Here is a 23,088-nt window from a genome sequence, read left to right on the forward strand (position 1 = left end):
AGGAACCGCCTCGCCTGCGTATCCTCACCACGGAGGCCCTGCTACCAAACCTCACTGACGGAGGCCCAACCTCCTCTAATCTCCTCACACACCTTCAGCAGCTGCGACTCAACCATCAGTAAAAATGATGCTGTTCTTGTAGAAAAATGTCAACCATGTTGTAACAAGTAATGAAAACAAACGTTTATTGGTGATGAAAATGATACACAGTATGCGAAGGACCTTTATACACCTGGGCGGCTAAAACAAGAAACAAAAACATTGTAAAACACCTTGTTTAAAGCTATAACTTGGTGTGATCTCATTGTTGCAGATGCTACCATACAAATGTAGTAAGACAAACCAAATATGAAGAGTTGAGACAGAACTACATAGGCCCAGTGTATCCAGGCTCAATACACACACAACCTTTAAAAAGGTTATTGTAGAGGAAACATAACCTTACAGTTTATGGATAAATCAGGTTAAGAATGACTGTTAATCTCTTCACTCACATGCAGGGGGAAAAAAATCTGACTTGAGCAAAAACATGGTTTGCCTGGTCTCAGATCTGTTTATGCCGTTTTGCCTACAGTCATTGGAATTTAACCATCTGACTTGGCTAAAAAGCACAAACTTATCTGGGCCCGGGCTATAATGTGGGGATGATCAATAGGTTAAACCATAGCATCCTCTGAACAGTCTAATATTTGTGGCATGTTCATCAGATTAGAAACTACACCAGATAATAGAAGGACATTCAAAAAAAAGGGTTGCATGGAAGAATACAAAAAGAGTTGAGTTCTGACAATACAAATAAAATATCACAAAACACACGCAGGATTGATGCCTATTTTGGAAGCGAACACACACAAAAAAATGTTTCAAACTATCCATCTGGGGTGCTAATCATGTTTTCAACCATGCAAAGTCTGCACCGGTCTCCCCCCCCCCCCAAATGGAATACAACTGTAGAATAAACTGTACAGGGATTCAGAGAAGAAGGACTTAAGGTCAAATAAAGTGATTTGTCTTTTACTTCTTTTTTTTTTAACAGGATGCAAACTATGCCCTTAAGATCCAAGTCTGGCCCTCAATTTTCTACAACAGAATCTTAGACCCATGAACTAAGGCTGGACTCCAATCCGATTACGCTTTATCGGCAATGTACCACTTAATTGAAACAATATATGCAGCGTTTACCAGGAATGCGAGCTCCGAACATAGCCTTTAAAAGCTGCATTGTCTACAACTCGCGATCGGATTGAATCCCAGCCTTCATTTCTACAGCACAATCTGTCCGAATAATTCAATCTTGTTCTACACACTTCCAAATCCAAACAGATTTTCAACTAATACTCAACTCAGAGAAAAATCAAGTCAAACGATGGGTAGGTTATTGATAATTACATCTATTGAGGACATGGAATTTAATGTGTCAGTACCAACACTGCCATAAAACACAATAATACTGACCGGTATATCAGTCCTGACTAACCCCACTCTATAACCATGACTTTAAAGTGACTGTTCCATGTGAAGACTGGTAGATTGGTGTATCTTTTACACATGAGCCTGATTCACACTCTAGAGCCGAACCAAAAACCAAGCAGAGCTGTACAGTACAGTTTGGGTGGAACCTGTCGTGTGAAGCAGGCAATACAGTACAAGTAATGGCCAGCACTTATTGATACAGCGTCTTGTCTGCATCCCAAATGGCACCCCATTCCCTTTATAGTGCACTACTTTTGACCAGAGCCCTAAAATGGGCCCTTGTCAAAAGTAGTGCACCATATAGGGGAATAGGGTCTTATTTTGGAGGTAGGCATGTTTTACAAACCCTGAGACACAGCAGGCAACTTCTGAGCAGTGTCTACGTAGTGCCAAGAGGAAAATATAAAGATGAACACTAAAATGACAACTTATAGACAGGACCATGATTGATTATTAGTTGCCATGATCAGTTTCAATACTGATCAACTCTCATCCCCAGAAGCGACGGTATGCCCACGTTCCCTGACCTGCAGGATTCACTGGACTCAAACAGATCCAATAACTAGTATTCACACAAATGGTTTTCACAGAAGTACCATTTCTCAAATTAGGAAAGTAGATAAAAGACAACCAATCACCCTTCATTGTTGCCCGGTCTGATACTGGTTGTAGAGTTAAATAGCTACATAGTAAAATGCTCCATTCTGATAATGGCCTGTAGTGTGGACATTAAGTTGTCTGAATCTTAAAATTCAGATAAGGTACTGACATTATCCGCTAACTCAAACCATGATGACCCTAAGTATGTAAAACCGTGCACGACAATAAGATGGTGTAAATCGCTCTAGCTGGGAGTTAGTGAAAAATCTCTTTAAAGGTCTTCGTCAGAACCCTCGTATGACCAGAAAGCAAGTGTTCATCATAAGGCTCCACTTTCTTTCTTTGTCAACGTGGCACAGTACTGACTTTGCTAGTTATTCATATAAAAATAAAGTAACATTTGTTTTATTTACACATTGACAGAGTATGTAAAAGTTCATCTCTTCAGTACATTGGTAACAATATGACATTACAAAACATTGAAAACAATTCAGGTTCTTTCTGTCAAGGCTGGGAAAAAAAAGCAGGGTTGGGAGTCCATTTCAATTCAGTAAAAACTTCCTGAATGGACTGAAATTAAATGGGCATAGTCAAAAATGGCAGCCTTATTCCTACATTTCAATTTAATAGCAATTTAGCAGACGCTCTTGTCCAGAGCGACTTACAGGAGCAATTATGTGCCTTGCTTAAGGGCAGATTTTCCACATTGTCGAACCAGCGACCTTTCAGTTACCGGCTTAATGCTCTTAACCGCTAGGCTACCTGCCGCTCTATATCTATGGCCCCTGTTCAAAGGTAGTGCACTATATATAGGGAATAGAATGCCAATTCAGACATACCCATGGACTACAACCCTGTTATAGGGCGACTCATAATACTGGCTTGAGGACTGAGCGCAGTGAGCGTCCCTCTTTGGTGAGCTCTCTGGTGAAGCACATGCAGGGCAGAGGGATTGCCTCGTCCCGACGGGTGATGGTGTTAAACTTGCACTTCTTCAGATGTTCGGCCATATTGGCGATGTTGGCAAACTTCCACTCGTTCACCGTACCGAAAGCCGTACTGAATCGCCACACCTGGTTCACAAAAGAGAGTAATTGAAATTCATTAGTTGTAATGACGACACTTATATGTGTAATATGGTATGCCTGCTTGCAACGCAAAGCCTTTAATCTAATTGATTACTGTGTTAATACAGGACAGCAGCAGCAGCAGGACAGGAAATAGGAGTGAATTCTAACTTGAGATCCCCATGCGTGTCTCAAACTGTCATACATCTCCGAAATTTCCCATTGATCATAGATTTATGGGAAAATGCAATAAAGTAAAATTCAATACAGATGTTAATGCACATGTTTAAAATGCAGTGAGCGACTAACCTTGTTTTGGATCTGCCATGAGGAAGACCCATCTGCCCGTCGTGTGTTCTCCCAGAGAAGCACCACCATGCCTCTGGACTTGAGTAAGCTGCCACACACATCCCTCATGGTACGCGAGACCCTGGACAGCTGGCACAGGCTGAAGCCATCCAGGAAACTAGCCACATACTGTTGCACCTCGAAGGGCAGGGAGCTCAGGTGGTCGCAGGTGGAGCCGAACCGACAGGCATTCCTGGGGAGAGTTTTATCTCCGAACCGGGGAGGCATACCCGGCTGCACCCCGAACGAGCCCAGGTGTCTATCGTGGATGATTCTGGAGCCCTGCACAGAGGGACAGAAGCGTCTCTGGGAGTAGGTGCAGCCGTAGTAGGCCAGGGGACACCGGTGCTCCAGCCAGCCGTTCAGGCCGGCGTGGATGTCCCCGTGAACGTTTTTGAAATGCGAGGAGAACTCATCCCTGCGGAACAGCTGTCCACACACAAAGGTGAACATGGTGCGCTGCTTGGTCTGGTAGCGGGCCACGCACTCCAGCACCAGGTCCAGTCTGAGGGTGTGGAAGGGGCTGGGGTTGGAAAGCTGCGGGCTGGCGTGATCACAGGCCGACGCTGAGGCGATGTCCCCCACCATGGTGTTAGTGGCCAGTATTGCCGAGGGGAAGGAGAAGGTCTGGGTACCAAAGTCGACGCGATAACCATCTACAAACCTGCTGTCTGAGATGCTGCGGCCCCCGGGGGAATCACCCAGGCAGAAAAGCAGCGCTGCCGTGATCAGGTCTATCCCATGGAGCCCCAATGGATCGTCAGTTACCTCCAGGTCTGAGGTGTCCACTGACTTGTCCTCCATTTTAGCTCTGAACAAATAGGGATCAGACATCATAGCCCTGCGCCCGTTAAACGTAAACACACTCATCCCTCGGAGCACCTGGAGGTTCTGTAGTTTCCTCTCCAGCCACCTATCTTCGATCTCTAAGGGCAGGTGCTGGAGCACATTGTAGGGTTCCAGATTAGGGAGAGGCATGGGAAGAGGCAGGTGGATGGGTAGTGGTGGAGGGTGGGGCCCAGAGGGCTCCCGTGGTGCTACTATATTAGGCATTGAGAGATAAGGCATCACCGGCCTGAAGTCTGAAGACCTGTTGACTTCTGAGCGTCTGGGTGGAGATCTGCTCAGATCCATCCGCTCACGTCGCCTCAAGTGATTGTGGTCGTCTCCTGTATGGTGGAAACCGTTACTGAGAGGAGGACGACCCACCTCTGCTAGACCCATCATGCCGTCCTTCTCCACCTCCTCTGAAGACTTGATTAGTTCATCGAGCTCTATCCAGTGGCTCTCATCTCCCTGTCTGCCTGTTCCGACTCCACAGTCCACGGACACTCCGCCCACTGCTCCGAGCTCACAGTCCAACTGTGTGCCACTCTCCTTCATCTCTACATTCTTCAAGTCATCATCACTGTTCTCTCCATTATGGAGAACCCCATTTCGCTCTGTTTTTTCCCCATTTATAATTCCATTGATCAAGTTGACGTCCTTTGCACTTCTGAGAACTTCCAAGGTCGCTGCTAAGTTCTTTTTGTGTACCGAAATATAGGACTCCTCATCATCCATTTCAATCACTCCATTAGTCAAAGCAGCAGCCTCATCCATTTCAACCATTCCATTACTAACTGCAGTCTCTGGTACACTTGACACAACATCAGCCATCTTTTCATTTGTTTCCACAGCTGGTTTATTATATCCGTTATTTGACGTGTTGGTGGTGACTCTGAGGGACTCCAGTAGCATCCTCTGATCTTGGAGAGCCAGGGCCATGTCTAGCTGCTCCACCACTTCAACATTGCTCAGGTACTCATAGGACTTCCTGTCTGAATAGCTCACAGGCCAACGGTTCCACTCCATGGTGCAACACACCACACTGGCCGGGCACGTCTCTAGGTGTTCAGCCATTTTGAGCCGAGCAATAGTGAAAGGGCACCCGAATCCAGTGTTGAGGCAAGGCACTCTTTCAAACGGGCATAGTAAATGATGCTCCTCCACTTTGCAGGAGTGGAAGACAGCTCCACAGACGAGAGGGCAGCCAATGAGATCACAGGACACACCAGTCTCTGGGCGGATCATACACCTCCGGTTTACACACTTCATGCAGTGGGCATGGAGCGCCTCCATCTTTGTGGTGTTGATATTCTAGATTTAAAAGGAGGAATGACTGAAGTGGTCTGCCCTGAAATAATGAGAGAAAAAAGTTTTAAAATCATACCGTTTTTAGTAAAGATTTAGGTCTAATTAGATGTGAACAAATTCAAGTTGAACCAGTCAGTTAATGAATAGAAAAAGCAACCAGGCCATGTCCCAGTTCCTAGAAACATCCTGTCCTGTTAAATTATCCGACTGACATAGTTCTAGGGCCAGCTCTCTACCTACCAAACATGTGGCAATGGCGTCCCGTGCCTTTAAAAGACCAGCATCACATTCTATAACTTAGCACCTGCTCCCATCTCAGTCTGTTTACTAAATCTTTAAGCTGCCACATGACATTTCACAACACTCTTCTTGGGTTACAGTACATGGTCACAACACACCAGTTCTAGGATCTAGCCTAAAGGACCATGACCTTTAACCCCTGGCTGAGGCTGTATGAAGCCAGGGAGGAAGAGAGAAGCCCAACTCTGTGGAAAATCTGTCTCCCTCCAGCAGGCATGTCATTGTTCTGCCCACCTAGCAAGGAGTTTTTGTATGGTTAACAGCTTATTTCCTACGTGAGCTTTATTTTACCAAATAGAAGTTTAGTAATCCTTAAGTCGTTACGAGTGTACTGATACAAGTAGGACAAGTAACATCGCGGCAACAGAGAAAAAACAACTTTATATACCTGAGCTCTCTGGAGATAGCTATGCATATTCGTGAAATCAGGCTAGTAGCATAGCGTCTCTCCATTGAATACAGGCAGTTGATGTCACCAACCCTCATCAAATATTTACAAAAGGATTACAATAATGCGATGTATCCACCACGTCGAAGAAATGATGGGCGGGAGCTAGAAAGCCCACCGTGCCGCTTTACGGACTCCCATTATTAGGGCGGAGAGACATTTACACGGAGTGTACAAAACAATAAGAACACCTTCCTAATATTGAGTTGTACCTCCGCCCCTTTTGCCCTCAGAACATGGCATGGACTCCATAACGTGTCGAAAGTGTTCCACATGGATACTGGCCCATGTTGACTCCAATGCTTCCCACGGTTGTCAAGTTGTCTGGATGTCCTTTGGGTGGTGGACCATTCTTGATATACACAGGAAACTGTTGAGCATGAAAACCCCAGCAGCATTGCAGGTCTTGGTAGAGCATGGCACTTGCAACACCAGGGTTGTGGGTTCGATTCCCACGGGGGACCAGTACGAAAAAAGTATGACCATTTTGAACTCACTACTTACTGTAAATCGCTCTAGATAAGAGCTTCTGCTAAATTACTAAAATGTAAAAATGGGTGGTGGGCCATTCTTGATACACACAGGAAACTGTTGACAAAAACCCAGCAGCGTTGTAGTTCTTGACACAAACTTGTGCACCTGGCACCATAATCATACCCTGTTCAAAGACACCTGAATATTTGGTCTGCCCATCCACTTTCTGAATGACACACACACAAACCATGTCTCAAGGCTTAAAAATCCTTATTTAACCTGTCTCTTCCCCTTCATCTATACTGATTGAAGTGGATTTAATAAGTGACATCAAAGGATCATAGCTTTCACCTGGTCAGTCTGTATTGGAAAGAGCAGGTGTCCTTAAGGTTTTGTACACTCCGTGTATCTTGTTAGTATATTCATAATATTTTATGAAACAGGCCTGCTCAAAGCTTGATGACAACAAAACCTGGTGACCTGTCTACGCAACTGTCAGCCAACCATGTATGTAAGAGGAAACGTTACACTGCCAGTCTTGACTGGGCATGACTGAGTTGTCTGGCTTCACAGGCCTCATGTCAGATTGCGCAAGATAAACAAAAACAAACGACTAGCTGACTAACACAAGTAACACATAGTAGTAACACGCTAACTGGCTATTTAGATTAACACAATAGTAACACAGTTAAAGAACTAGCTAACTAGTTATTTTTGCCACTGGCAAGTGTAATGTCCGGCCTATTTAGAGTGGTTAAACTTTTTTTGTTTGTTTAACTCTATAACGTTAGATTACTAGCAACACCAACCAACTTTAGCTGTGCTAGCTAGCGGCTAACAGACCCAATATTGATTAACGGGTGAAAATGAGATGGAGGTTGGATCCGGCGGCTCTCCAAATGTCCAATTTTAGCCAGCCACTGAGCTAGCTAAAGTTAGCTTGGTAGCTAGCTATTTAACTAAAAAAACATGTCACAATACCATTTGGCTTACCCGTATTAAATAACGATACAGCAAATCGTTGATATCTGAGTCTTGTCCTTATATTCGGCAGTAACACTAGCCACACACAATTAACTAAAAGTTCGGTAGGTAATATTGTAGCAGCTAGCTAGTCAGCTACAAATATTGACGTCGTCTCTTCCGCCTCGAGTCACTATTGTGACTTCTGCTGTAAAATGCTATCAAGCTCATCTGTGACTAGCTGCTAATATCTACAAGTGGCGCAAGTTGATTGCGTCATCATTCAGCGGACCCGGACCACGGCGAAGTTTGGCTAGAGATGTGCGCCTGAAATAGATGGGGAATACCCCAAGAATACTTAGCGAGCTACATCTCCAATAAATATGTTGTTTTAGACATCGAAAAGGTCAGAAATAGTTCAATTAAAGACAGCTCTTTGAAATAACTTTATTTTTTTCTTTACAAAAAACACTGAAAACCCATATGTTACAGATGTTTTCAGTTTTATACCACATCTTCAAAATCCCTGATTTCTACACTGATATTTTATATACACCCAAAAGTACAATACATTCATGGTTTCCTCTTTCCTTATGCAACATTTTTATTTGTGTGGGTGCACATTCAAGCATGAAGTGAGTGTAGTGGTGACTGGAGAAGTGGGTATACTCAAAGTTTGCCAGAAATTTACCAAAAGGAGGTGAAAAGGTGAAGGAAAGGCGCCATGTGTGAAAAATTCTATGAGAAATTGTGACATACACTTTGAATGCACTAATATGATAAATCCCATATTGGTCTTTCACAATCAGGCCAACCCAATCTGTACTGTGCAAGTAGGCTAATAGAAGGGTTTAAGCTCTCAAAGTACACAATTGGATGTTCTAAGACCATAACAATGCTTTAACCACATCCAGAGACCCCTTTTTGAGGTCTGGTAAAAATCTAAGACATTTGTATTTTTGAGTGTAGTTATCCTTTAATTCAAGTGAACAGGCACCTAGCACTGCTGCTTTGTTAGCAGTGTTTCTGTAGCACATGAGATGGAGAAAACAAATGGCCACTGGATTAATGCAAATAATCATGCAATCATTCTGCCATAAGCTACTTTGTAGCTAGTTAACATTTTATTGTGAAGGTTTTTGGAAAGACTTTTCATCTACCAGAAGATGTTTAGGCCTATCATTAGCATCACTATATTTTTAGTGTTCCTTCATTGTTTGAAATCATAGAAATGTGGAGGCAATTATTTTATAAAGACTTCCTCATATGCATTCTCCTGTTCTATTGGTTTTCTTTCAACTTCCTTCCATTGTCTAGCAGCCAAAGGCATTATCCTAGTCATATTATCAACCCATGATTGTTGTTGCACCTTTAGATCTTGCCTCTTTAAAAATGTCTAACTGATATTTCCATCTCTGCCACATTAAACCCGGTGTGCATTTTAGAACAGAGTTTTCCCGCAAATTCCATTTTGGAACATTAGTGTATATCCTACAGCCTTGAGCACATTGCTGCACCTAAAATATGAAGAAATAATAGTCTATCAACATTTTAAGCTAAACATTCTGATCTGTTCCATCAGCCGTATTAATCGATACAGCGTATACCTCCCCTATACTACTTCAACACACATTGTGGGGACTAAGAAGTGAGTATAAGCAATGCCCACTGAAAAATAAGTGTGTATACGGCATATACTTGCATACACCCTCCACTACACCACTGCATGCATGCCTGTGCATGCTTGCACTTGTGTGTCTGCCTTTGTAGATGTATGTATGAATGCACCGTTTGACATCTGTTCTCATAGCTTGGACTACTGGTCTGCTCGGCTATCTTAGGAGGCTACCTCTGAGATGTGGTGTATATTGGACAGAGTGAGCTGAGCAGCCTCCTGTGCTGGGTAAGAGTGTCTGGTTCTCAGCCACAACCTCCCGAACACTCCAGTGATCAGCAGTAGGACCACCAGCAGTCCCCCCAGGACAAACGTCTCCACCGAAAGCACACCTCCAGAGTCTGCAGGGCAAGAGACCACAAGTCAGAGATGCAGGGATGTGTTGTTAGGGCACAACGTTAGCAAAACACAGAAGTAGGAAAACATTTTGAAATGGAAAACATAAGTAAGCTGTTCAACATTTTGGAACGTTCAGATAGAAATACAGTTGAAGTCGGAAGTTTACATACACCTTAGCTAAATACATTTAAACTCAGTTTCACAATTCCTGACAGTTAATCCTAGTAAAAATTCCCTGTCTTAGGTCAGTTAGGATCACCACTTTATTTTAAGAATGTGAAATGTCAGAATAATAGTTGAGAATGATTTATTTCAGCTTTTCTTTTTTTCATCACATTCCCAGTGGGTCAGAAGTTTACATACACTCGATTAGTATTTGGTAGCATTGCCTTTAAATTGTTTAACTTGGGTCAAACGTTTCGGGTAGCCTTCCACAAGCTTCCCACAATAAGTTGGGTGAATTTTGGCCCACTCCTGACAGAGCTGGTGTAACTGAGTCTTTTTTGTAGACCTTGCTCGCATATGCTTTTTCAGTTCTGTCCACAAATGTTCTATATGAATTGAGGTCAGGGCTTTGTGATGGCCACTCCAATACCTTGAATTCGTTGTCCTTAAGCCCTTTTGACACAACTTTGGAAGTATGCTTGGGGTCATTTCCCATTTGGAAGACCCAAACTTCCTGACTGATGTCTTGAGATGTTGCGTCAATATATCCACAACATTTTCCTTCCTCAAGATGCCATCTATTTCGTGAAGTGCACCAGTCCCTCCTGCAGCAAAGCACCCCCATAACATGATGCTGCTGCCCCCGTGCTTCACGGTTGGGATGGTGTTCTACAGCTTGCAAGCCTCTCCCTTTCTCCTCCAAACATAACAATGGTCATTATGGCCAAACAGTTATATTTTTGTTTCATCAGACCAGAGGGCATCTCTCCAGAAAGTACGATCTTTGTCCCCATGTGCAGTTGCAAACCGTAGTCTGTCTTTTTTTTAGGGCGGTTTTGGAGCAATGGCTTCTTCCCTGCAGAGTGGCCTTTCAGGTTACGTAGATATAGGACTCGTTTTACTGTAGATATAGATACTTTTGTACCTGTTTCCTCCAGCATCTTCACAAGGTCCTTTGCTGTTGTTCTGGGATTGATTTGCACTTTTTGCACCAACGTACGTTCATCTCTAGGAGACAGAACACGTCTCCTTCCTGAGCGGTGTGACAGCTGCATGGTCCCATGGTGTTTATACTTGCCAAAACTATAGTTTGTTAACAAGATATTTGTGGAGTGGTTGAAAAATGAGTTTTAATGACTCCAACCTGTAAACTTCCGACTTCAACTGTACACATGCATTTCAATTCAGGTCTGTCTCTGCCATGTAGAATAAGGAATCATCTTGGCTCTATCATGGCATTTCTATCTACAATGTTTAACAATATTTGGCTCCTGAATGTGTCTCTGCTCTTATTGGACAAGCTCATGTTAGCACCTCCCTGTTTCACTCTAATACAAAACTTTTATCTCTGCTGAACACAACCCAGTACAGTATATTGGTGATAATAAATAAAGGGCCTATATTGTGAGACTTACTCAGAGTGGGTTGGTCACTCTCAGGCAGACGTCGCCTGATTGGTCCATAAGATACTGTATGGGACATGGCAACATCTCTTCTCATCCGCCTAGAGGTATCCTCAACAGAACAGTTCTGTTACATGAAGGGACAAATGTTAAGGTACAACAAGCATTTGTATAGCTTAGTATTATCACAGCATTATTAACCTACCTACTTTTCCTTTTACATTTTCCAAAATGATCACATTTCTTTAATTAATACCAGTTGAAATAATAGGACTGTAAAAATAAAAAAAGGAAAACAATGTGTTTTCATTGTCTTTATTTGTGACAGCAGTAGGCCCTTGCTATATACTAGGGTATGAACAAGCCAGTGAGCATCATCAGAATGAAGAAAGGGGGAGGGATCACTCACAGGCTGACAGACCCCAGGTGTGTTGTGACAGATCTGAACATTGCAGTGGAGAAACACATCCTTGTAAGAGCTGCCCACGAACTTGAACATTTGTATCCTGAACATAGCCTCTGGCCCCTGTCCATTCTTCAGCACTGTCAGCGTCTGTTCGTTTGACAACACGGGGCAGCTGAAACACACACACGAGAGAGAAAGAGAGAGAAAGCCAGAGAGAGAAGAGAGAGAGAGAGCAGGCAGTGGATCGCATCAGTATCAGAGGCAGCATGTGCAACCGTTGAATAAGATATTATACATTTTAGAATGCGTTGGTTAATCAAATCCATTACAATCATTCCTGGTATGCTATACTAACATCTGAAACAAAACCCAGACAAAGAATATCCATTTGCTTGTTTACATAAAACATATGCCATGTAAGAGCAGAGCACTTTGTGACTGACATATCCATCTTTCATAATGGGAAAGTATTAGGATTATGGGAAAGACAAGGAAGATCCTTTTAAGTGTTTTCTTCTCAGATGTAGTAAACAGAAGTCCTTGTGCAAGTCTTTGCTGTGCTGTTGCTAACAGTACAACATATGTCCTGGTTGTCAAGGACATGCACAGTTGTTGATCTGGGTCCTAGATCACGTGACAGGTCTGAGGTTGTTGTGTTACCCCCAACTCTTAAGTCTAAGCATTTCAACAGCTCTTATTTCATATTTCAACAACGCCATTCCCAGAGGATTATGTGCTGGTGTCAAGTGTGGTTGATGTGTGACACTACAAAAATATACAGGTCATTCGGAAAGTATTCAGACCCCTAGACTTTTTCCACATTTTGTTACATTACAGCCTTATTCTAAAATGTATTAAATATTTTTTTCCCTCAAACTACACACATTACCCAATTTTTTTTGCACATTTATTTATATATACTTTTTAAATATCACATTTGCATAAGCATTCAGACCCTTTACTCAGTACTTTGTTGAAAGACCTTTGGCAGATTCTTGGGTATTTATTTTAATTTTACCTTTATTTAACTAGGCAAGTCAGTTATGAACAAATCATTATTTTCAATGACGGCTGATGGGAGAACCTTCCAGAAGGACAACCATCTCCACAGAGGAACTCTGTCGCTCAGTCAGAATGACAATTGGGTTCTTGGTCACCTCCCTGACCAAGGCCCTTCTCCCCGGTTGCTCAGTTTGGCCAGGCTCCAAACTTCTTCCATTTAAGAAGGATGGAGGCCACTGTGTTCTTGGGGACCTTCAATGCTGCAGAAATGTTTTGGTGCCCTTCCCCAGATCTGTGCCTCGACACAATCCTGTCTCGGAGCTCTATGGATAATTCCTTCAACCTCATGGCTTGGTTTTTGCTCTGACATGCACTGTCAACTGTGGGACCTTATATAGACTGGTGTGTGCCTTTTCAAATCATGTCCAATCAATTGAATTTACCACAGGTGGACTCCAATAAAGTTTGATCACATCTCAAGGATGATCAATGGAAACAGGCGGCACCTGAACTCTATTTCGAGTCACATAGCAAAGGGTCTGAATACTTATGTAAATAAGGTATCTGTTTTTTTCTAAAAACCTGTTTTTGCTTTGTCATTATGGGGTATTCTGCATAGATTGATGAGGAAAACATTTAATTTAATCAATTTTAGAATAAGGCTGTAACGTAACAAAATGTGGAAAAAGATATGCCTCCATAACACATTTTTGAATTCTAATAAACAGAATGAAGAGCAATATGTGGTGACAGGGCTTATAAAACACAGTGATATAATGTTAAACTTTTCTTTCTTAAAATTTATTTCTTAAAAATGTATTTCTTTCTTAAAATACCTGTCCTTAATGAAGGTGTACTGGATGTTGCTATACGGGTCGTTGGTTGGGGTAGCCCAGCATCTCTCCACACGCAGCAAAAGATGAGCCGGTATCTAAGAGAGAGAGAGAGAGAGACAAACCGGGACTGCAGTCAGTGACTAATTGGCACCCCCCTACACACAAGTAGAGAGAGGTGTCTCCGGCCTACACTGCACTCAGTAAATATTTTGACCAAGTCAGCAGGTCAACAGATGTACAGATAAAGAGAGAGTAAACAACAGTGGGAACTAGGGTTTCTTGGAAGCCAAAGATGGAGCAACAGACAATCACATTGGATCAGGGCCAATATACTTGACATTGCCAGGGCCAAAGACTGGTCTTCAGCGCAACACTCACTAAAGGTGCTCATCTTTATCTAGCAAGAGAGAGAAATGTCTCAACCAAGGTAAGCTTACAGTTAATTGGGCCTATTCTAACATTCAAAAGCTGCACAGAAAGTTACACCACATTGGTTGGTACTTCAGTTAACTAGCCTAACTAAATATCTGCAGGTCATGATCAGCTCTGATTTCATATTGCAGCAACACCATTCCTAGAAGACTATGATGGTGTCACGTGTGCTTGCAATGACAATAAGAAAACAAAATCAGCCTGGACTCAGACTATAAGTAACATAGTAAATGTAAATCCGGGACACTCAAATTAGTATGATATGTTACGTTTGGTATGGTTACATAAGACAGAAAGTTACCACCATGCTAACGTTAGCCACAACATATTGTAATTCGTAACATCGTACGTATTGTACGAATTGCAATTTGTAACATATGGATGATAGACATCCACAAATTAATACATACCATGCAAAATGCAACATGTCATACTAATTTGGTGTCCTGGATTTACATTTACTATGTCACGTCTACCCCTGAGTCCAGATTGGAAAAAAATACAACAGATTTCAAACAGAATGAAATCATATGATGACCTTTACCATGAAAACTTTAACGTAGATGTTGTCTTCCAGTGTCAGTGAGGGAACAGTGGTCCACTTGTCCTCAAAGTCCTTGTCTTTATATAGCAACATGGACACAGAGAAGTTCCCATCTTCTGTGTTCAGAGTGATCATCCTGGACAGAATAGTAGAGATTGTACAGATGCAGTGCTTGAGTCACAGTTACAGGTCCAATTTGCATGAGTTACAGTTACAAGTCCAAAATTCGATTAGAAGTGATTGGATTGATGTATTCTACAAACTGCAAGCACTACATAGAACATAAAGCGACCTCTTTTACATCAAATCAAATGATATTGGTCAAATACACATATTTAGCAGATGTAATTGTGGGTGTAGCTAAATGCTTGTAGATTAAGACTCTGTGAATAATGTTAATGAAAGTTTAAACCATGTATTGATGAACTCGTAACGAAAATCCATAACCCTTTTTAAAGGCCATAACTAGACATCTTACTTGACATCCACCCTGATCATGTTTTCCCCATTAGGTTGCTGGACCATGTAGTTTATTGGGTAGCGGCAGACAAACGTGATGTTTATGTAGTTCCTTGTGATGACATCCAAATCGTTGTTGCGTATAGTGTTAATGAACATAATGTGTGTATCATCCGATGCCTAGAAAGAGAAGTATGAATCGTTATTGTGGATAGGGCAACTTTGGAAGCAAGTCAACGAGTCACTTTGGAAGTAAAGTGCATTCGGAAAGTATTCAGACCCCTTGACTTTTTCCACGTTACAGCCTTATTCTAAATACCCCATAATGACAAAGTGAAAACAGGTTTTTAGAATATTTTGCATATATTAAAAAAGAAAGAAAGAAATTGAGCTCAACTACATCCTGTTTCCATTGACCATCCTTGAGATGTTTCTACAACTTGATTGGAGTCCACGTGTGGTAAATTCAATTGATTGGACATGATTATGAAAGGCACACACTTCTCTATGTAAGGTTCTACAGTTGACAGCATTACTTCTGGAGGAAACATGGCACAATTTCTATGGGGAAGCATGGGGGTGGCAGCATCATGCTGTGGTGATGTTTTTCAGCGTCAGAGACTGGGAGACTAATCAGAATCGAGGGAAAGCTGAATGGAGCAAAGTACAGAGAGCTCCTTGATGAAAACCTGCTCCAGAGTGCTCAGAATCTCAGATTGGGGTAAAGATTCACCTTCCAACAGGACAACAACCCTAAGCACACAGCCAAGACAACGCAGGAGTAGCTTCGGGACAAGTCTCTGAATGTCCTTGAGTGGCCCAGCCAGAGTCCGGGCATGAACCTGATCGAACATCTCTGGAGAGACCTGAAAATAGCTGTGCAGCGACACTCCCCATCCAACCTGACAGAGCTTGAGAGTATCTGTAGATAAGAATGGGAGAAACTCCCCAAATGCAGGTGTGCCAAGCTTGTAGCATCATACCAAAGAGGACTCAAGGCTGTAATCACTGCCAAAGGTGCTTCAACAAAGTACTGAGTAACGGGTATGAATATTTATGTACAGTGCCTTGCAAAAGTACTCATCCCCTTGGCATTGTCCCTATTTTGTTGAATTACAACCTGTAATTTAAATTGATTTTTATTTGGATTTCATGTAATGGACATACACAAAATAGTCAAAATTGTTGAAGTGAAAAAAACAGCCTAAAAACAAAGGAAAAGTTGTGCGTAAATATGTATTCACCCCCGTTGCTTTGAAGCCCCTAAATAAGATCTGGTGCAACCAATTACCTTCAGAAGTCACATAACTAGTTGAATAAAGTCCAATCTAATTGTCACATGATCTCAGCATACAGTTGAAGTCGGACGTTTACATACACCTTAGCCAAATACATTTAAACTCAGTTTCACAATTCCTGACATTTAATCGTAGTAAAAATTCCCTGTTTTAGGGTCAGTTAGGATCACCACTTTATTTTAAGAATGTGAAATGTCAGAATAATAGTTGAGAGAATGATTTATTTCAGCTTTTATTTCTTTCATCACATTCCCAGAGGGTCAGAAGTTTACATACACTCAATTATTATTTGGTAGCATTGCCTTTAAATAGTTTAACTTGGGTCAAACGTTTCAGGTAGCCTTCCACAAGATCCCCACAATAAGTTGGGTGAATTTTGGCCCATTCCTCCTGACAGAGCTGGTGTAACTGAGTCAGGTTTGTAGGCCTCCTTGCTAGCACACTCGCACACGCTTTTTCAGTTCTGTCCACAAATGTTCTATATGAATTGAGGTCAGGGCTTTGTGATGGCGACTCCAATTCCTTGACTTTGTTATCCTTAAGCCATTTTGCCACAACTTTGGAAGTATGCTTGGGGTCATTGTCCATTTGGAAAACCCATTTGCGACCAAGCTTTAACTGATGATGTCTTGAGAGGTTGCTTCAATATATCCACATAATTTTCCGTCCTCAAGATGCCATCTATTTTGTGAAGTGCACCAGACCCTCCTGCAGCAGAGCACCCCCACAACATGATGCTGCCACCCCCGAGCTCCACGGTTGGGATGGTGTTTTTCGGCTTGCAAGCCTTCCCCTTTTTCCTCCAAACATAACTATGGTCATTATGGCCAAACAGTTCTATTTTTGTTTCATCAGACCAGAGGACATTTCTCCAAAAAGTACGATCTTTGTAACCATGTGCTGTTGCAAACCGTAGTCTGGCTTTTTTATAATGGCAGTTTTGGAGCAGTGGCTTCTTCCTTGCTGAGTGGCCTTTCAGGTTATGTTGATATAGGACTTGTTTTACTGTGGATAGCGGCACTGAGTTTGAAGGTAAGGCTTGTAATACATCCACAGGTATACCTCCAATTGACTCAAATGATGTCAATTAGCCTATCAGAAGCTTCTAACGACATTACATAATTTTCTGGAATTTTCCAAGCTGTTTAAAGGCACAGTCAACTTAGTGTATGTAAACTTCTGACCCACTGGAATTGTGATATATTGAATTACAAGTGAAACAACACCACTAAGCAAGGGGGCACCACCAAGCAAGTGCACCATGAAGACCAAGGAGCTCTCCAAACAGGTCAGGGACAAAGTTGTGGAGAAGTACAGATCAGGGTTGGGTTCTAAAAAAAATCCATTATTAAAAAATGGAAAGAATATGGCACCACAACAAACATGCCAAGAGAGGGCCGCCCACCAAAACCCACGTACCTGGCAAGGAGGGCATTAATCAGAGAGGCAACAAAGAGACCAAAGATAACCCTGAAGGAGCTGCAAAGCTCCACAGCTGAGATTGGAGTATCTGTCCATAGGACCACTTTAAGCCGTAGACACCACAGAACTGGGCTTTATGGAAGAGTGGCCAGAAAAAAAAAAGCCATTGCTTAAAGACAAAAATAAGCAAATACGTTTGGTGTTCGCCAAAAGGCATGTGGGAGACTCCCCAAGGTACTCTGGTCAGATGAGCCTAAAATTGAGCTATGCACGCTCAAGTTGTTTTTTTTGTGTCAATAAAAAACATTTTGAATCTTCAAAGTGGTAGGCATGTTGTGTAAATCAAATGATACAAACACCCCAAAAATCTATTTTAATTCAAGGTTATAAGGCAAGAAAATGTGAAACATGCCAAGGGGGGTGAAAACTTTCACAAGCCGCTGTATATGTGATATTTCAGTTTTTTTATTTATAATAAATTTGCAAACATTTCTAAAAACCTGTTTTTGCTTTGTCTTTATGGGGTATTGTGTGTAGAATTATGAGATGTTTTACATTGTTATACATTTCAGAATAAGGCTGTAAAGTAACAAAATGTGGAAAAAGTAAAGCAGTTTGAATATTTCCCAAATGCACTGTAACTGCAGATTGATAACCATGAAAGGGTGAGCTAGCACACGCTACACGTCCCAAACCCTGTTACATTCACCAAAAGTTACCCCTCTTCAGCAAACTCTTTTCTTAATTTCCTGTGACATAATATCAAACATCAAACATAAATCTCAAATTGAGTAGCTGGCCAGCCCATGCAAGATTTGGTTCTGGGTTCCAAGATGACTCTTTCCCCAACCACAGCGCCTACGTACAGTAGGCAGCAGCACTGTCATTTTCTGTCACTATAGAATGTGTGAGTAATACAATTCAAACGCTTAGTAGAAGACTACTGACGTAGGCAGAAACCATAAAGAGGGGTTGGATGAAAAGGTTGTGACTGGGTTGTGTCCGGATCCCCGTTGAGAGCAACTGGAGGACTGGTCCCATGGCCATTGAGAAGGATGAATTGCCCCTTGTCCCTACTGTCCAGTACTGTTTTATTACCCCAGGGTAAATACACAGGGCCTACTGTCTGACCCACAGAAGCTGCGCCTTAAATAGCAGCCTATTCCCTACATAGTGCACTAACGTCTTCATTATTCTGTAGGAATAATGCTCTGTTCACTGACTTTGGGTTCTTATGAATGGTGAATTAACAAACTCATGCAATTTGACAGAGAGACCACAATGATTATGGCAATGGGTGACAAAATCTGCAAGTCCAATTTATTTTGGAGAGTCATTACATTCCCACTTGCTATTCTCTCCGGTCCTGTCTGTGGGGTTCAAGAGGTTTAAGAGGGTCTACTTCTACCTCTCAAGGTGAAAGGAGGAGTGTTTGCTAACTATGGCATTCCCTTCTTTTCCCAACAGTGTCTAATCCCAGAAGCAAAGCGGGCTTACTACTTTCACTAGGGCTGGTTTGCTGAAGCAAAAGCCTTGTAAAACCTCAGAGGGTAGAGAAAGGGGGGAGAGACCCGAACCGACCCCCCCCCCCCCCCCCCCCCCCCCACACACACACACACACACAAAGCTGTGTTAACCTTTTGCTTGCTTTACAAGAAATGCCTCTGTGCATTCTAAGCAAGTGTTTCAATGACACTCATGGTCTTGAGTACAGATTTATACCATGCCAAAGTTAAAATTGTCCTCGGAGCTGTGCTCCCGCCACCACTGTATGAGACGCGGCTGAGAGGTAGTATAAAAGGGACGACTACAAAGTGGGCCAATGAATTATAGCCTGGCTATTCAGCAGGCCTGAAAACACGCTCATTTCCATGTCAATCCAGATCATTTTAGAGCTCCCACCCACTCCGCGCTGCTTTGAATAAAGTCCAGTGGCTCTTAGAAGGGCAAAGGAACAACACTCCCATTTTCTTTTAAATATAGGCTACTTATCCCTCCCCTCTCTCTTTCTCTCTGTCTGGGTCTCGCCCTCACGCTTTTTTTGACAGATTATGGGATCATTTCATTGCAGGAAACTGATAGCGGAGGCCCATGTACGTAACTTAAAGGAAAAGAGGTGTTATTCATGCTAGTTATTATGAGCATTGCTTGTGTCCAAACTCCCATTGAGCTCCCCCAATTAAAGGGATACTTCGGGATTTTAGCGCAATGACTGGAAGGCTATCCGTATATACTAAGCATGCTAGCAGATACCCATAGACTTCCAGTCATTGCGCTAACGCTAGTTAGCGTTGGCTTGCGAACCTACCTCTAACTTCCTCCATGCTGGACACAGAGACATAAAAAGTCCTTTTTCCTGGCACAAACCAGTGCAGAGAAGTTCTACAATACTACACCAGGCGTCAGGCCAGAGCTCAATACAACAGAGGTGCATCGTAAAATTAGATAATTTACTGTGATGGGGATTTTATGTGGCTGGTAAAAGAGATCCAAACTGTAGTTTGTCTCCATGTTACTGGTGCTTATGTTTTTCTTCTTTGTCAGGGTTGCTCCGAACGGCAAAGGTTACTACTTTGTTTACTTTACGGATTTAAATCCTTCATAGTTGGCGTAGACAAGTGAATCTTAATCTCCCAAAGCAATTACCAGAGAATGGCAATGAAATTCCCCAAGTATGAAAGGGCATTTCTAGGGGGGAAAAGCTCAAAGTCTTACCATGATTGTCCCACAGTCAGAGAGATTAGTATTGATGCTGAAGACATAGTCATCTTCAATCTCAACACCACGGCACTCTGGGTCATTTAGGTGCAAATCCCAGACCTAAGAAAGAGAGGAAGGGACCTCACTAGAGCGCTACGGTAGACCCACCTGACAGCCTTAATATTAAAATGTTGATTTGGTTCTTGTTGCTGTGTTCTCTAGTCATTTCAACAACACAGCACAGCACACAGGCAGTGATTTATTATATCAGACTTCACAGTGAGTTAATGGCAGGTAAGCTGTAATATAGAGAAATATTGATTCGGGTTGACACCGAACTTACATAAATGGGTGGCAATTTATTGAGGAAGAAGGCACTGGGAATGACCACCTCCATCTGGTCATTGGTGCAGAGGACAGTTTCATTGAGCTCTAGAAGAGAGGAAGGGGTCAGTGGGACAATATTTAAAAAATCCTGTCCCCCTGACCCTGACATGATATCAGATCATCTGAAATATGTTACGAATTTGAAATGTGATGCATTGTTATTCCATTTTTGCAAGTATACAGTTCAAGAGTTATTTATAAAATATATTTATCCCAGTTATTATGAAGGGCAGTTGTGACATCAATATGGTCACGAAGAAATTACAACTACAGATTCCATTCTCCTATATGTTCCATCCCAGACTCCAAAATGTTTCCTCAGTCAAAAACATTGATTCTGGGCTCCCCCTCTATTATATATGTGGTCACTAGATTTCAACAGGTGCTTATTGTTTAACAAGACCAATCAACATTAAGACCACATCAAGAAACAGACCCCCCCCCCCCCCAAAAAAAAAAACACATTACATCAAGTTATGGACTTATAAATGAATGATATGTACCCATTGATTCTTGAAGAATCCAACATAGAAGCTTGTTTAACTCCAATGTTTGTAAACAACATAAATGTAAATAAACGCTGTGTCGCCTCAAAACGCATTTGAAACTATCATTTTGATAGCATGAATGATCAGTTCTTGCATCCATATCTCCGTCTAAGAATTGGGAGAGTGGGTACATTTCTCCAGGCCATCCCTCAGCTTTTTACCAAAACAGAGGCGGGGTGACGCTTTGTTATTGTTTCAATTAAGGACTCTAGATGTAAACTTGAGATTTGCCTACGAATAGGGTTGCAAAACTCCTAAAACGTTTCCCAAAATTCCCTGGTTTTTCAAAAATCCTGGTTGAAGAAATTCCAGCTTGGAGGTTACTATCAACTTATTCCCTGCTGATTCCAGAAATCTTGCAACTGGGGTTTCTGAGAAGAAAACCCCCAGTGGATTTGGGGGATTTTTGCAACCCTTCTCATGAAGTAGTTGAACTGAACTCACCCTCCTCCTCGGGCTCCAGATACACAGCAGAGGTGACTGTCCTCACAGCGAGCAGGAGCCAGGCTAACACCAAACTGGCAGGTGTCATCTTCAAAGGGACTCGTGCTCTCTGGCTTCTCTACGGTCAGATACTCCAAACCTCAGACTACTGTCTTCTTGGCCCTTTCCCACAGATCTGTGAATCTTCTAACCTATTCACCAAAGTGTAGCTGTCAGGTTCAGACGTAGTGCCCACTCTCACTGCAGTCCTCCAAACACAGCTCTAATGAACTAGGACCGAGAACCAGCCTCCCTCCCTCCCTTTCTCCAGACCTTAAAACACTAGCCTGAATGATGTCCCCACCAACAATGAGATTCCACACATGAATAGGGGGAGCCGAGGGGAGTCCAAGGTAACACACATAGATTTGCATCCCAAATGGCACCCTATTCCCGATATAGTGCACTACTATGGACTCTGGTCAAAAGTAGTGCACTATGTAGGGAAACGGGAGCCATTGGGGACGTCGCCATATTACTGGGCCGTGGCCGGCGATGCCCTCTTCGTAAACATTGCACTACGCAACTACATCGTCTTACTACGCACATCAACAAGCAAACTCATTAACATGTCAACAGAGACAATATGACAGGGGTGGTACTGCTTTTTTATCTGCTGTCTTTTGTCCATGCGTTTTTTTTAAAGGCCATGGGGAAATCTTTACTGCTGCGTGGACCCCAGTCAACAGCGTTTGTCCCAAATGGCACCCTATTCCCTATAGTGCACTACTTTTGACCAGGGCCCATAGAGAATAGGGCGCCATTTGGGATGCACCCCGTGAGAGGAAAAGAAGGTCTGCTGATGAGTCAAGGGCAGTTCACTGACACTGCCAATGGTCTAATTCTGTGTGAGTCTGTGTGTGTGTGTGTGTGTGAGTGAGTGTGTGAGGCTGTAATAGACAAGGAGCACCACAGAGGAAGAAGCTAGAAAGCTAGAACATGAGGAACATTTGATGAAAATGATTTGCAATTTTTACAAGTTGACTTTACAGGCAAAGTTTTACGGACATGGAATCCATGTGCTTTTTTTTTCCTCTTGCAAATAAGACTAGCTGAACAGTTAGACTGATTGTCTGTCATTATCCCACCCGACAACCAGCTTCAGTTGATCCCCGCAAAACCTACAAAATACACTCATGCCGTGAAAGACAACAGCTTCCTTCCTCCCTGCAAACTTTTA

The 23,088-nt window shown here is 42.5% G+C and overlaps 3 protein-coding genes across 4 annotated transcripts in view; 1 reads left to right on the plus strand and 2 right to left on the minus strand.

Annotated features, from left to right (window-relative positions):
• Positions 1-1,017, plus strand: part of si:ch73-242m19.1 — a 28,921-nt gene extending 27,904 nt beyond the window's left edge. Inside the window, exon 43 of the mRNA XM_036955494.1 lies at positions 3-1,017. Coding sequence (XP_036811389.1) covers positions 3-122 — 120 coding nt within the window. The 3' untranslated portion in view covers positions 123-1,017. The remainder of the gene's footprint in view (positions 1-2) is intronic.
• On the minus strand, positions 169-8,107 carry fbxo30a (F-box protein 30a). The gene is made up of 3 exons (XM_021573763.2): positions 7,840-8,107; positions 3,450-5,664; positions 169-3,146 (listed from the first exon to the last, which is right to left on the minus strand). Exons 2-3 carry the CDS (start codon positions 5,607-5,609, stop codon positions 2,943-2,945), a joined length of 2,364 nt encoding a protein of 787 aa, XP_021429438.1. The 5' UTR covers positions 5,610-5,664; positions 7,840-8,107; the 3' UTR covers positions 169-2,942.
• A 129-nt stretch (positions 8,108-8,236) lies between these two features.
• Positions 8,237-23,027, minus strand: LOC110497584 (alpha-tectorin). Of its 2 annotated transcripts, none has more exons than XM_021573766.2 (9): positions 21,870-23,027; positions 20,834-20,922; positions 20,506-20,610; positions 15,090-15,250; positions 14,612-14,747; positions 13,636-13,730; positions 11,801-11,969; positions 11,404-11,518; positions 8,237-9,825 (listed from the first exon to the last, which is right to left on the minus strand). In XM_021573766.2, exons 1-9 carry the CDS (start codon positions 21,955-21,957, stop codon positions 9,647-9,649), a joined length of 1,137 nt encoding a protein of 378 aa, XP_021429441.2. In that variant the 5' UTR covers positions 21,958-23,027; the 3' UTR covers positions 8,237-9,646. The 2 variants fall into 2 exon arrangements, with proteins under 2 accessions (XP_021429441.2, XP_021429440.2); XM_021573765.2 differs by having other exon boundaries at positions 20,834-20,979; positions 21,870-22,181.
• Between the last annotated feature and the right edge of the window lie 61 nt (positions 23,028-23,088).

This window comes from Oncorhynchus mykiss, chromosome 19, assembly GCF_013265735.2.
Source record: "Oncorhynchus mykiss isolate Arlee chromosome 19, USDA_OmykA_1.1, whole genome shotgun sequence".
NCBI classification, from domain to species: Eukaryota; Metazoa; Chordata; class Actinopteri; order Salmoniformes; family Salmonidae; genus Oncorhynchus; species Oncorhynchus mykiss.